A 14,848-nucleotide genomic window follows, 5' to 3' on the forward strand; every position below is an offset into this window, starting at 1 on the left:
GCTGGGTAGGGGTGGGTTTCATTGAGTTAGATTATGTTGGGTTGGGTTGAGTGTAGTTAGTCTGGTTTGGGTGGAGTAGAGTACAGTTATGTTAGAGTGGGTTGGGATGAATTAAGATGAGTTTGACTCAATTGATTGGAGTTGGTGGGTTGAGCTGGTTTGATTTCAATTGAATTTAGTAGAGTTGAGCTGAGTTGCATCGTGTTGAGATGGATTGTATTGGGTTGAGCTGAGTAGAGCTGAGTTTAACTGAGTTGGTTTAAGTTGGGTTTGGGTGGGTTAAATGGAAATGAGTTGATTTAGGCTGACTTGGGTTGAATATCGGAGATTTGAGCTGAGTTAGATTGTGTTCAATGAAGTTGGATGTAATTGAATGGAGTCAAATTGGATTTGAGTTGTACTGAGTGGAGTTGGATTGATTTGCATATTATTTAGGAGAGTTGGGTTGTATTTGGTTGAGTTGAATTAGGTTGGAATGGTCTAGATAAGAAAGTTAACGGACTCCAAGTAGACAGGAATAAGGAGGAGCCCAGATCCAGGGAAGCCATGCCTCAGAAAGGTGAAGTGAGATCTCAACAAGGAGAGACTTGGTAAGGGAAGATGTTCAAGGCTGAGACCTAAAGAGATCCTGTGAGTCTGAGAGGGTTTGACATATACACGATCTATCTTAGTATTTGTCTTTTTTTCGCTATACATTTCCATTGGTAACAAAGGCTGCGATTTGCATCTTGGCACATGAAGAAGGGAATACCAGAATCTTATTGTGTGTGTGTGTGTGTGTAATTTGAAAAAACAAAAACAAACAAACAAAAAAGCAAAACCCTAAGGTGATTCCTAAATGCTTCTCAATCTGGGGCATAGCCCCAGTTGAGAACTTCTGTTCCATAGAATCTTCTTCACTCCTGCAGAGAAGGAGTCCTGTTCAGGCGAACCCCTGGCAATTTTCTAAAGGGAGTGAGGTGGAAGAGCAAACACCAGAAGATTTTGTACTCAGTCTTTTAGGCCAAACTCTTGGCTAGCAGCTTTTGACAGAAAGGGAAAGTAATAATTATTAAGCACCTATGTGTCAAGGGTTTCCACATCCATTGTTTTATTAAATCTTCACGAAATCCTTCTATTTTACAGTGCAGAGACTATGGTCCAAGGAATTTAAGCAACTTCATCAAGGTCACACAGCTAGTGTGACGTAAAGTCAGGTCTGTATGTCTCTAAAGTCCATGCTCTTTCCTTTATGCCAAGAAAGCAAGAAACCAACCAACCAACCAACCAACCAACCAACCAACCAACCAACCAACCAACCAACCAACCAACCAACCAACCAACCAACCAACCAACCAACCAACCAACCAACCAAAATGTCCTGGATGGACAAAGCAGGTGAGAGGAGGTGACAAACTAGAGCAGGGATGGGGTGATCTATCAGGGAAGTGAGGTTGAGGGTCAGAGGAGGTTGGGTTTGGGGTGGAGAGACAGGTTAGGTTGAAGGGTCAGAGAAGAGGTGAGAACATGAAGGCATGAGCAGCCCAGGAACACCATGTTAATCAAGGCCTAATCATGGAACCCATAACCTCAACTAGGCAGCAGGTCCAGGTCTTGGTCCTTGGTAAATGGAATCCTTCTAAAAACTCCAATCAACGCCTCTTCCTCCCCTTTTCATTGTTTTGCTAGCCACAAGCTTGTTTTGAGCAACATTTTTCAGGAAGTCATAGCAGGTAGTGTCTCCATCCACTGAACTAGCCCAAGCTACACCTTGAAGCATGCGTGGACTGAAGAGATCATGTCCTTCAACCCACCCTGGACCCAACTGTCACTGGAAAGAGCAATATTTCCCAGCCCATGATTTTACCCAATTACATCTTAGAAGCTAGGGGTCCCACTACACACACATCCGGCGGAAGATGACTTAATAATCGGACCTCCAAGCGTGGACATGGGAGAGCTCAGGGTGGAGAGTTGCGGGTACCAAACCCAACCCCAAATGCCATTGGAAATAAAAAGCTCCCCCACCCCCTCACACAGTGAGCACGTGGCCTTATGGTTGCTAGACCCCATGTTACTCCTAGTCTGCACAGACTAACAAATTTCCACTTTCTGTTTCCCTTGCAACTGGTGGTATGGCATCCGTCTTCTTTTGATCGGCTAATAGGACAAGAACCCTCGTTTGGTTACACTTTTAAGGATCCAAGGCAGGTACAGTCCAGCAAGGAGGTTTCCAATGCCTCCTTCCCCTTTGTCTTCTGTTCCTCTGCAGAGGAACAACTTCTGGGAGCTCCTTGAAAGCAGAGGTCTCTAGCAGCCTGCCTAGAGGTTGAACAAGATACTATCTCATAAATATTTGTAGGATGGGTAGAACGGACTGGAAAGGACCCACAGAGCAGTGTGGACATTTCTGTATGCTGGGTGTTGTGCTCTGAGGAGACGCCCAGCTCCTGTCCTGGGGTGGTCTGGGGGAGAAGTTTTGGTTAGGGTACCCTGGAGTGCCCACAGAGCAGGGCTCCCCTCCTCAGAGAGTAGGAGGCTGTGGGCAGGCAGCTGACCAGCCCTCACTCACCACCCAGTTCTCTCTTGTGGTCCGGTGGTCTGGGTGGGTGGCTGGGCCTCCTTCCTACCCTGGTGACTCACATGCACGCATGCACACACACCCCACAGACCACAGGGCAACCCCATGAAAGAACTCAGGGTAGATGGATGGGAGACAGACTTTCCCTGCCCAGGCTCTCTGAGAGGTTGGGATCCCTGCAGCTCCTTCATTCACTGGTTCACTCTTTGCTTAAAAATGCTTATTTGCAGGGGACAGAAGGAGCAGAGAAGCCAAAGTCTGTGATTCTGGAGCTGTAGCTGAACAACCAGAGAACTCTAGCCAAGTCACCTCACCTCTCTGAGCCTGAGTTTCCTCATCCGTAAAATGTGCATAAAGTTCCCTTACGAAGTAATGGCGTTAGATGAGATAAAAAAAAATGGAAGTATCTGTAAACTGTAAACTCCTTTTTATATTTGTGTATATATGTGTATATGGGTAAATGGTAGTCGTTCATTCATTTACTCGTTTATTTAATAAACAAGAATGTAGTGTTTATTAAGCATCAGGCAATGTTCTAAGCATTTTACAAGAATTAACTCATTTAACCCTCAAAACTACCCTATGAGGATGGTACTAGTATTGTCCTCATTTTATAGATGAGTAAGCTGAGGCACAGAGGGGTTACATAATTTGCTCAAGGTCATATAGCCAGTAAGTGGTAGAGCTGGGATTTGAACTTAGTCCTATTTGACTCCAGATTCATTCATTCAAACATTTATTAAGTGCCTTCTCTATGTCAGGTCCTGTACCCATAGAGAGGAAGAAGACCTGGTCAGTATGGTGCTATAGTTCTCATCCAGGGGCAGACGTAACTTCCTGGGAGGACAGGTTGGAAATTCATGATTGCTGTCATCATGACTGGGCCTACTGTTAGATAGTTAAGCTTCTGCTGTTCCTGCCCTGTGTGGGACAGTCCTACATAATATGCCAATAGCATTCCATTGAGAAACCATTCAAGAAAATAGCACAGGCTTTGGAGTCTTTCAGACCTGGGTTGAATCCTGGCTGTGTGACCTTGGGCAAGTCACTTTACCTCTCTGAGCCTCAACCTCTACCTCTGAAAAACATGGTCAGAGAGATTATTTATGCAAAGTTCCTGGCAGTGTCCAGCATGCCTTGGTTGCTCAAGCAAACACCAGGAAGTACAGAGGAGAAGCAACTTTGGCTTCCAGCATCCCTCCAAAGCCTTACACTGGCCCTTTGGGGATGCTATAAGCAGGCTAGGCTATGGGCATACAGGAGGTCTGTCACCAACATCACCCTTCCCTCTTCTCTCCATCTAGGCCTAGAAAGTCTCCCTTGCTCACCAGCTCTGAGCCTCAGATAAGCCACTTCACCTCTCTGAGCCTTGGCTTCCTTGTCTGTCAAATGAAGAGACGGAGTGCTGGTGGACACCTGTGGTTTCTGCCTGCCCTGCATTCCTTCCAGTTTTCTTTCAGGGAGCATTCCTCTCCCACTCTCAGTTCACGTGGACACGTGGTCTAGAGCTGGCCAATCAGAACCAGGTTTTCCATCTTCCTGCTCAAAGCAGTCCCTTCAGGGATGGGCACATGAGCTAAACCAGAGCAATCAGAGCAGTCTCAGGAGCTTTTCTTGCACTGCCAGGAAAGAGAGGTTCCCTTTTCATAGGAGATGGGGACATTGGGACAGTGTCAGCCTGAAGCTGCCTGAGACCCCTGTAATGTCACTTAGGGAGCACCTGCCTGAGAAGGAAGCCAACAAGAGGAAAAGAGAAAGAGAGACTGTAAGTCCTGGATGCAGTATACCTATCCCTGGATTTTCAATTTAGGCATCACTACTTTCCCTTCTTTTGCTAAAAACAGTTGGAATTGAGTGTCACTTGTATTGGAAAGAGGAGCCCTGGTGGCGCAGTGGTTAAAGCACTTGGCCGCTAACCAAAAGGTCGATAGTTGGAACCCACCAGCTGCTCCGTGGCAGAAAGATGTGGCAGTCTGCTTCGGTAAAGGTTTACAGCTTTGGAAACCCTATGGGGGCAGTTCTACTCTGTCCTGTAGGGTTGCTATGAGCTGCGATTGACTACATGGCAGTGAGTTTGGATTAATTTTTTGTAATGGAAAGAATCCTGACTTACTCAGGGGCTAAAAACATCTACTTCAAGGGTTGCTGTGTGGATCAAAGAAGATGATGTAAGGGAAAGTGTTTTTGTAAACCGTATACGACTGGATGATGGTAAGTTATTAACGAGGTGTTATTGCAGGAATGCACTTTCCATGCCGTATGGGAGTCAGTCCCGTTCTATCTGGAAGGCTCAGGACTTTTACCGGCTCTTGCATGAGAGCTGAAGTCCTCCTCCCCCTTTCCCATAATCCATGACATCAAAACACCAGCCTTTCCCCTTTCCCTTGAGACTTAGCAGGGCCAAAGCAACAGCCTTTGTTGTTTTTCTTTTTTTCTCTTCCCTACCAAGGGTTGAAGGAAGGGATCCATCCTTATCATTCAGAGGCACCAACTCCCTCTCCTAAATCAGGCTGAGAAGGAACCAGCCAGCTCTAACCTCCTCCTGGTTGTTTTTCTTTCCCATCCCAATTTATTTTTGTTCTCCCTTTACCCTTTACCTCAGAAGCCATTTGATGAACTGTCGTGTGCCACCTGAGCCTCCCGTAAAAACAAAACAGGCTTTCCTGTAAAAAAAAAAAAAAAAAAATTGGAGATGCAAATTCTTGTCGCCTATATTTTTAGCACAGGTTTTCAAAGAATAAGGTGTCCTTGGATTGGGGCAGCATTGTTTCTTGCACAACTTTGTTCCATGATTATCATTTGACAAGAGGCCATAAGACACAGAGGAATAGTCTCTGGTTTGTCCCTGAGAGTCAGCAGCTATAGGACCTTGGACAACTCCCTGCCTAGCTCTGAGTCTCTGATTCTCCCCTGGCACCCAAGGGGGGCTGGATTGGACCATCTCTTAGGGAGCTCCTGGCTCTGACCTGCTGTGGTCCTTCAATTCCCAGGCCCTATCCAGGGACTTCAGTCTTTGGGTGGTGCAAATGGTTAACACACTCAGTTACTAACAGAAAGGTTGGAAGTTCAAGTCTACCCAGAGGCACTCTGGAAGAAAGGCCTGGAGATCTACTTCCAAAAAATCAGCCATTGAAGGAAAACCCTGCAGAACGCTGTTCTACTCTGACACACATGAGGGCCCCATAAGTCAGAATTGGCTCAACAGCAGCCGAGTGGTTATCCAGGGACGAGGAATGTCTGCTCTCCTATGGTGCATACTTGTTCCTGGATTCTCTGGAGAAGCCACACATTGGAAACCACAGCCGACACCAAAAGAGACTCTATCTGGAGTTTGGCAGACACTGGAGATTGCCTGGCCCAGCCTCCATTTCCAACTCTCTGTCCCTTGTCTGCCTATTCCAAAAACTAATTTCCCAACCTCCTTCACAGCCAAGTGAGGCCATGGGACATGGTTCCGGCGGAAGAGGTGTAAGTGGAAAAGGCCTGGTGCTGCCTCTTCCCTTTCCTCCTCTTTCCTGCCTGGAACACAGGTATGATGTGCTAAGCAAGAGGACGCAATGCGTTCTGAGGATGCTGGACCAGAAAGGCAGAAAAAGTCTGGACTCCTGGCAGCATCATTGAGCAGCTACACCAGACCTGGGAAGCTTACCTCTGGACTTCTGGTTGTTTGAAAGAAAGAATGCCCCCACCGATTCTTTTGTTTGGGGCTGTTGTGATATGCAGCCAAATGCATCCCTGATACGTTAGGCTAGCACTTGCCTGCACCCATTTTCCTTTAAACTCTATGTGTCTAGTTCAAGTTTTTCCAGATCTAGGATCACAGTGAACAGTACTGAATTATAATAATTCCACCAGTAATTAGCATTTGCCAAATGCCTCCTCTGTGCCAGGAATTGAGCTAAGTGATTTTATCCTCACAACAGTCCTAGGAAATAAGTCTTATTATTATCCTCATTTTCATATGAGGAAACTGAGGCTCAGAGAGGACAAATGAGAGGCTCAGGGTCACACAGCTAGAATATTGTGACTGGGCTCCAAAACTCTACCTCCCCACATTCAGCACATCTAATTCAAGATGGTTATGGTAGGGAAACTGAGGTCCAAGAGGGAGGGTGACTTGCCAAAGGTTGCACAATAATTCAGGAGGATTGTGTTACTAGAAATCAGACCTTCTGTGTCCCCATTCCAGAGCTCTTTCCATGACACCCCGCTGATCGGTGAATGAAGCGGCTGGAAGGCCAGGGTAAGGTCTGGGCACACTCGGAGCAATTGAAGGATTCTGAACAGAATCAAGAGGGTATTTCACACGCCAAAGAAGGCCCATGAAGACAGTTCCTCTTCCTTCAACTATATTTAGTATGGCTAGAAGAGGGGGATGAGGGGACTGACACTTTCACCCCTAGCAACCTCCTGAGCAATTATCATCCCTTAGCCAGAAAATGGCTCTACTTCCTCCGTCACAGGCGGCTGGGTCCCCAGATCGCAAGAACTGATACCTGATGCTCGGCAGATTACGCTGATGGTGGGAGTGGGCTGGGAAGGATGCCAGTGGTGTGACTGATCAGATGGCGCCTGTACCGATCAGATGGCTAGCTGCCTACGGGCGAGGTCTGTAGGGCAGGGGACCCTGCAGTGGAAACTCCTCACAGAAGCTTGGGGACTCTCCACTCGCCAGCATCCTGCTTGTTTATCTGCCTAGTTGGCCTGGGGTTTCGGTCTTTGGAAGTTGTAGGGTTTGGGACCTAAGACAGTCAGGGATGACATGGTGCAGGGAGTTAAACTTGTAGATGTTGAAACCAGAGAGACCAGGGTTCAAATCCCAGCTCTACCACCTACTGGCCTGTGACTGTTAGCAAGTCAGTTTTCCTGTTTACAAAAATGGGGACAAGAAGAGAGCCTATCTTACAGGGCTCTTATGGGGTATAAAGGTGATGATGTTCCAAAACCCCTTAGGGCAATGCCTGCCGGGTAGTAAGTGCCCCAGAAAGGGTCGCTCCTCCTGTTCCTCCTCACTGCATGATGTAGGGCAATCTATGAGCTTCAGTTTCCTATTTTGCATAGTGAGGACGATGATACCTTCCTTCTGGAATTGTTGAGAGGATTTCAATGAGAAAGGGATGTAAAAACATTTTGTGACTCTCAGTTCTTAGCTTCTCAGCTGAACTGTGTTGCTCAAACTGGAGCCCTCTTCCCCAACAGACAACCACCACCCAATAGTGAATTTTGATCCCTCCTAACTCCAAGCACTGCCTGGCCGTGCTGGGGCTTAGGTATGTTGCACCTGGTATTCCAGAACAAGGAGGTTGGGCCTTGAAAGCTAACCCTTACTAGGTGTGCAAACTTGGATCAATCATTTCAGCTCTCTGGGCCCCAGTTTCCTTGTCAGGAAAATATAAAATAATACTGACTTCATAGACAATTATATGTGATAGTGCAGGTAAGGCACATAGTACTCTGTCTGGCACATAGTAAGCATTCAATAAATAGTAGTAATTGTTATTACTTTCAATGCCCAACCCTAGCCTGGTACTGAGTAGGTAAAGAGGAGGAGGGAGACAGAGCTTTGCATGAAGCCCGCCTGCTTGGGTAGGAAACGGAAGGGAGGGCAGGTAGAGAAATGCCATCGAGTGCCTAGTGGATACTGGGCATGCTCACATAGACCATCATATTCTGTCCTCACAATAAGTCTTGTAAGAATGGAATAATTAGCCTCATTTACAGATGGGGAAATGGAGGTCCCAGAAGGGCAGTTGGCTGCCTAAGGTCACACTAAGAGTTGGTGGGAGTGGGCCTGGGGGTTGGAATTTGAAGAAATGTTGGGTTGATTCCAGAGCTTTCCTGCTGGGCTGGGAAGCTGCCTGCAGAGGTGGGGCAGGGTGGGGTTGTGCCCATGAGTGATTCAGGTAAGAGTCAGCTCTGGATTTCCAAATAGTGGGTGAGGCTTAGCAAGGGTGAAACATGTCTACAGGCATTAAAATCCAGGCCCCAGCAAGGGCCTCTGGCAGGGTGGGCAGGAGGATATATGATTGGTGTGGAGCCAGAGGTAGGGGTATGCAGAGAGAGAAACCTCACTCCAAGTCCTAGGCCACCTTAGCTGGGAGGGGCTCAGGGCCTGGGGTGGATCTGGACCTGTTGGGGTATTGGGGGTGCTGGTCAATAGACCCCCTGTGGAAACCAAGGCAGGGTGCTGACTATTTTGGCGGTAGTCACAGCAGATGGATGGGTTGGCAGTCATGCTGATGAGGCTGGCAGGGCCCCTCACTCACTCATAGATGGTTCGTATTTTTTCATCCATTCAGTAACCCCCCCAGACACACATCCATTTCTTTCAATCAACTGACATTTGCTGGATGTCTTCTATATACTGGATCTTTTGCTTGGCTCTGGGCATACAAGAGTGCCCAAGAGGCTCATGGCCTAACCACGTAGAGATCGGGGGTAGTACAGCCCAGTGCGGTACCTGTAACCAGAGGAGACATGAGGAGGTGGCTTCTCTTGCTTGATGAGTAGAAGTTCACTGTCCTGGGAATTGGGAAATCTCCCTACACATGTAAACCACAGACTTTGGAGGGGAGGAAGGTGACTCTGTGCTGTGGCCTCTTTTCCCAGGACTGAGACAAGGGCAAGGACCTCTTCCAAGTGTATCCAGTGGCATGCTGGACCCCTCCCCTGAGATTGCCCAATACGACCAGCCCAAATCTGAATACCACTTACCCCTAATCTGCTCCATTCCCTAGGTCCTCCCTGGGTATTAGCGCCAGGCTCAGAAACCTGAGGATCCTTCTCTACACCTCTGCTTCTCTGAAGGTCCAGTGCCAATCAGTCCCAAGCCCTGGCACTTCCGTCAGTGTTTCTCTCTGTTCCACCTAGGTTCCCCTCCGTGTGGCCTCTTGGTCTGAACCCTGTCCTTGGAGGGTTACACCGGCACTGTCTGCTACCTTGGCCGCTGGCCTCTTCTTCCTTCAGCCATCCAAGATCTCCAGTGAGGTCACAGAGCCTGATCATAGCCAGGGCTCAGTCACTACCTCTCAGAACTGGACCTGCTGTCAGAGGCTGCCTGATTTAACCTTTCTTATTGTTCACATGGGGAAACAGAGGCCCAGCATGGTCGAGAGACTTATCTAAGGTCATACCATGGAAGAATTGAGATTTGAACTCAGTTTTCTTGACTTCCAGGCTAAAGCTCTTTCCTGAAACACCGGAGTCACACACGCATTTGTTTATTTGGGTACCAGGTGGGGTGGTTTGGGAATAAAGAGTCAGCAGGAGGTACAGGCTTGGTAACTTCTTGGGCCCAGGACCTGAAGGGAGGGAGAGGCTGGGAGTGGAAGATGGGGCCTAGTTCAAGTTCCTCTCTCCTTTCTTCATTGCCAGAAAGCCCTCTTTTCTTTGGGTAACTAGACTCCCAAATCCTCAACTTGACACCACCCCTTTTGCTGATAATCCCATTACTCATGTCTCCTTGCCCTGTCAGAGTAGCTACTGAGAGGGCTGCGGATCTGCGGTGATGGGGAGGGCTACGCTGGCCCCACTCCCTCCCCGGATCTGCCCTGGCTCGCTTCTGTCTCCTGGGAAAGCTGGCTTTTGTCCCAGTGGAGCATGGGAACAGCTCACTTGGATGGGGAGGGAGGAAGGGTCTTCCAGCAGGTCTCACCTGTCTCAACTCTCCCACCTGGCGTGGTTCCCACACTTGGAGACTCCATGTGACCTCGGGGCCCATCCCTTCTTCCTTCTAGGCTCAGTTTTCCCAGCTGTAAAAAAAGAGGAGCTGGATGCTAGGATTCTGTAAATTAGGCCAGTGGATGTGAGCCAGCAAGACCATTGACACTGGACAGTCCTGGACTCTAAGAAAGAGCTTTGAGAAAAATGCCTACCAATAATTGAGCACCTATGTGCTAGACACTGCATCTGGAGATTTGTGTGCATTATCTTTATTGAATCTTACAACAACCTTCTGGGATGAGTCTTATTATTTACTCCATTTTGTAGATGAGAATACTGGGACCAGAAAGGGTTAGTACCTTGCCCAAGGTGACACAGCTAGGAAGCTGCAGAGTCTGAACTTGAACTCAGATCTCTCAGACTTGAAGTCTATGCTTTGAATTTCTGCCAATAGAAGCTCTTGCAGACATCTGTGGCACCACAGAGCAGAGGCCAGCCTGCTGGGAAAGTCAGTCCTCCCTGTGGAGCTGTCTGAGGGGTAGTGCGTTCCCCATGCAGGAAATCATGTGAAGGCCAGGCCGCTCTGCCACTTTTCTAGCTCTAGGAGGGGGTGTGCTTCTCTGGGGGTCAGGATGTGTGGTTCAGACCATCCGCTTGCAGCCTGAGATACTCTCAGTTCTGCCCCTGAGCACTGGGTGACCTCAGCGTTGGCATTAAGTTTCTGAGCCTCAGTTTCCTGTCTACCAAATGGACACAATTACGGCCCCATAGGGCTTTAAAAGCTCCAGCGCCTCAGGAATTCCGGGCAAATAACCTCCTTCTCGGCCATCATACAATAATTAATAAAAAGTCCTGGCTGGGGCGGGTGCAGAGGAAGTGGGCGGTGGCCGAGGTGACAGCTGGAGGGGAGGGGGTGGAGTCAGGGGATGGGTGGGGAAGGGGCGGGCCAGGCCGGCCAATGCACCGAGCGGTGTTAGAGACGCATCCTCAGAGCCCACAGTCTGCGTCCAGCACCCATCAGTCAGCTGCCCCTGCACCATGAGCCGTGAGTCTGGCCCGGGTGCCCCGTGCGCCCAGGAATCTTCTTTGCCTCCTGACGGAGCCTTGAATGCCAGGCTCAGCCTCTCGTCTCTCTCTCTCCCTCTGCAGGGCGCAGTCTCTCGCTCCGGTTCCCGCTGCTCCTGTTGCTGCTGCCGACGCCCCCGGTCCTCGCGGCTGCCTCCCGGGCCCCCGCGCCGGGTAGGCGGGCCCCCTTCCTGCGCACGGGGAATCTCCCGGCGCCTCGCCACTGTCCAGCTCCATTCCCTCCTTTCCCCGCCAGCGGGCCTAGCTTCCCCTTTCAGCCCGCGGTCCCTGGGGGGTGGGAGTGAGGGTAGGAAAGGGGCTGCGGCAGTTAAGGCGTTGGTCTCCAAGCCTCTCAAGGGGTGTGGTCTTTGGTAGGGGGCTACTGGGTTCTTTTTTCGGAGGAGCAGCAGATGGAGATCTCGTGCCTGCTGGGGGAGAACGGACTGCCTGTCTCCAGGCCCCTCACCTTTTCTGGGCCCCTAGCTGTCCAAACCTTCTCCACCTCAACAACCCTGCTGTTTCTGTGGGGGCTTCTTTTGGAGGAAGCTGGGGGCTGGAGCGGGGGGAGGCTCCAGGGGAAAGCAGACTGGAGAATGAGATCCCTTTCTCCAACCCCTAATTTTCTGGGAACCCATCCTGACTTCCAATCTCAGTGGAGAAGGTCTCCGCTGCTGAGGACTCCGACTACACCTGCCATTCTGGGAAGACCGGAGGTGGAAATACGTTTACTGAGCTGGGCTACTCCCCTGAAGTTTAATCCTCACCTGTGAGGTCTCCATTGTGCAGACGAGGAAAGTGAGGCACAGAGAGGTGCGGTGAAGCCCCTAAGCTCACAGTGTTCATGGTAGGGATAGCATTTGAAACCTCTGCAAGGTTTTTCCACCTGGTGGAAGACTTGAACTCGGAAGAGTTTCCACCATTCCACCCTCAATGAACCCTGGGCCCTTTGAGTTTCATCACCTTGACAATGATGGGGAAAGTTGGAGCCTGTAAAATTCCGCCCTTTCCCACACAATGCATGTCAGGTTCCAGGTGAAGGAATTCCCTCCTCACTCAGCTAGCCTCCCTCCTCCAGCTGACTGCTTCTCTCTCTGTCTCTCTCTCTCTGTGTAGGGGAGTGGGTAAGTAGAGGGGCGACCTGCACACAGCTTCCACTACCTGTGTGACCTATCCATCTCTGGGTCTCCATTTCCTGCCTGTAAAATGGGGGCAAGGGAAGAGGGGTGGGAGAGGGGCTCTGAGCTTCATGCTGTGATGCTGTAGGGATTTGGGCTCCAGAGGAGCAAGGAAAGATATCCATGTGACTGCAAATCAGACCAGGCCTCCTGGAGGAGAGGGTTTAAGTGGGTGGCATTTGGGGAAGCCAAGGAGATGATGGAGGGTTTGGGTATGTGCAGGCCTAGTTTGTGGGAAGAAGAGGAGGAGGACTCACATGGCCAGCATTTTACAGTTGTCAAAGCAAGGCTGTGAGCATCTGCTTCTTTGATGCTCACAAGAGCCCTGCCAGGGAGATGGGGCCTCTGATGCCCAAAGGGGTGAGCCTGCCTGTCTAAGACCCTGCAGTGAGCTAGGGACAGAGCCAGGCTGACCAAGCTGCCCCAGTCACCCATCTTGTCAGCCCTTGGATCAGCCTGGCACTTCCTCTGAGGCCCCATCCTGCTGTATCCAGGCCTCACATACTTTGGACATGTTATCAGGAGGGATCAGTCCGTGAAGAAGGGCGTCATGCTTGGTAAAGTAGAGGGTCAGTGAAAAAGAGGAAGACCCTCAATGAGATGGATTGACATGGTGGCTGCAACAATGGGCTCATGCATAATAGCGACTGTGAGAACGGTACAGGATTTTGAGAATGGTGCATAGGGTCGCTAAGAGTTGGAACTGACTCAACGGCGCCTAACAACAACAATAGGGCACACAGGGCCTGCCCTGTCTGGCTTCCTTTTTCTATTCATGAGCACACAGTGACCTGTGATCTGTGTCATTTTGCTTTTTGCCCTTTCTACTTACCTTTATATCATAAGTGTTTAAATGGAATTGTTTTTTCCAGTCCACAAACATTCCTGAGGGCTTGCTTTGTGCCAGACTCAGGCTGGGTCTTGGACACACAGAGAGGGGAGGAGCTCACAGTTTGACGAGGGAGACAGAAATGCCAGCAGACTGTCATCCAAAGAGACCAGGGCCATGACTGAGGGGAGCACAGGGATTTGTGGAGCTCAGGGGAGAGAGCAGTTACCTCTCAGTGTGAGAACTGAGGTAATGACATTTAAACTGGACTCTGAAGGAGATGTGGGCACAAGGAGAAGGTTCTTTCTGGTAGAAACAACAGCACGAGCTTGGGGGTAGTAGGATATGAGGCTGCAGTGACCTGCAGCTGCTGGACAAGGAGGACCTTTGAATGCAAGAGTGAGGAGCTCAGACTTCGGCCTGAGGGTGTTGGGGAGCAGGAGAGTGAGGGTAGATGGATGACTTAGGGGGATGAGGCTGGAGGCTGGGAAACCAGTAAGGAAGCTGCTGCAAGGATCAAGGACAGATCGAATAACAAGTGAGATTAGGGCCAGAGGGTTTGGGCTGCTGTCATATATTAAGTCTGTGACGAAGTGAGGCCCAGGTTGCCTGAACCTTTGCCATGGGAAGCCAAAGCCTGTGCCTTGGCCCCCACTGGGGCAGCTGAGGCCGACCTCCCACTGGGGCAGCTGAAGCCCACCCACCAGGAGATGAGGACGGCAGGGAGGAGATGGAGTACAGCTTGGAGGTCAAGTCCATACCAGGGAATCCTTGATGCCCAGGTTCACCTCTGTTAGCCCCTGGACTTGGCCTAGCACCATCTCCCTGGGCCAGGGATGGGGCATGACCTGGAGACACAGCTCCCTCTGTGCCAGGTAAGGGGCCTGAGGCCAGACCCTGGCTCATGCGGCAGGGACCCAGCCTGCACCAAGGCCTCTCTGCGCTAGCCGCCTACTGCCTTCTGTTTCCAGCACCAGCCAGACCTGTGGGCTGAGAGGGGGCTTCCTCTCCAGCTGGCATCTTCCAGCGGCTGGGCCTAGCCGTCCAGGCCTGGTGTGGGGGTGCCTGGCCTCTGGCCGCCTACCCTTCTGGGTGCATAAACTGGGGCCCTGGCCTGGCAAGTCAGGGTCCTTTGTGCACTCTTTGGCTATCAGGCCACTTCAGCTTCTCTAAATATTATTCTTAGGGGATTTCAGTCCAGCCACTTTGATGGCCCTTCTCGCTGCCTGCCGCCTTCGCGTCCTGGAGGCCTTGGTGTTCCCCATACTGTGCCTCACCCCTAGTCATGCTCAGCCCTGAGTATCGCGCTCCAACTCCTGGGCTGGGGAGCTTTTCCTTGCCTGAATCCTTGGAAAGGGTTCTAGAGCCAGGCTGTCCTGGACTGTCCACGTCTGTGCAAAGGTGGACTAGTTGCCTGGCCTTTAGGCCTATGGGCCTCATGTGTAGTATGGGTGTGCTGATCACCCTCCTACCCTGGGTTGTCTTGGGGACTTACTGAGAGCAAGCTGTAAAGTTCTCTGCTAAGATATACCGGAAAATGGAGACCAGAGGGTGGAA

At 50.3% G+C, this 14,848-nt stretch overlaps 2 protein-coding genes across 4 annotated transcripts in view; both read left to right on the forward strand.

Annotated features, from left to right (window-relative positions):
• MRRF (mitochondrial ribosome recycling factor) overlaps positions 1-2,978 on the forward strand; it is a 103,987-nt gene extending 101,009 nt beyond the window's left edge. Inside the window, exons 9-11 of one of the 2 annotated variants that reach the window (XR_007518796.1) lie at positions 1,240-1,377; positions 2,147-2,190; positions 2,791-2,978. The gene's annotated coding sequence lies outside the window, so the exon portion shown is untranslated. The remainder of the gene's footprint in view (positions 1-1,239; positions 1,378-2,146; positions 2,191-2,790) is intronic. The other variant, XR_007518797.1, reaches the window with a different exon arrangement.
• An 8,204-nt stretch (positions 2,979-11,182) lies between these two features.
• Positions 11,183-14,848, forward strand: part of PTGS1 (prostaglandin-endoperoxide synthase 1) — a 43,400-nt gene continuing 39,734 nt past the window's right edge. For both annotated transcript variants that reach the window (XM_049897235.1, XM_049897236.1), the window contains exons 1-2: positions 11,183-11,267; positions 11,372-11,461. In XM_049897235.1, coding sequence (XP_049753192.1) covers positions 11,261-11,267; positions 11,372-11,461 — 97 coding nt within the window. In that variant the 5' untranslated portion in view covers positions 11,183-11,260. The remainder of the gene's footprint in view (positions 11,268-11,371; positions 11,462-14,848) is intronic.

Source organism: Elephas maximus, chromosome 9 (genome assembly GCF_024166365.1).
Source record: "Elephas maximus indicus isolate mEleMax1 chromosome 9, mEleMax1 primary haplotype, whole genome shotgun sequence".
Taxonomy (NCBI): domain Eukaryota; kingdom Metazoa; phylum Chordata; class Mammalia; order Proboscidea; family Elephantidae; genus Elephas; species Elephas maximus.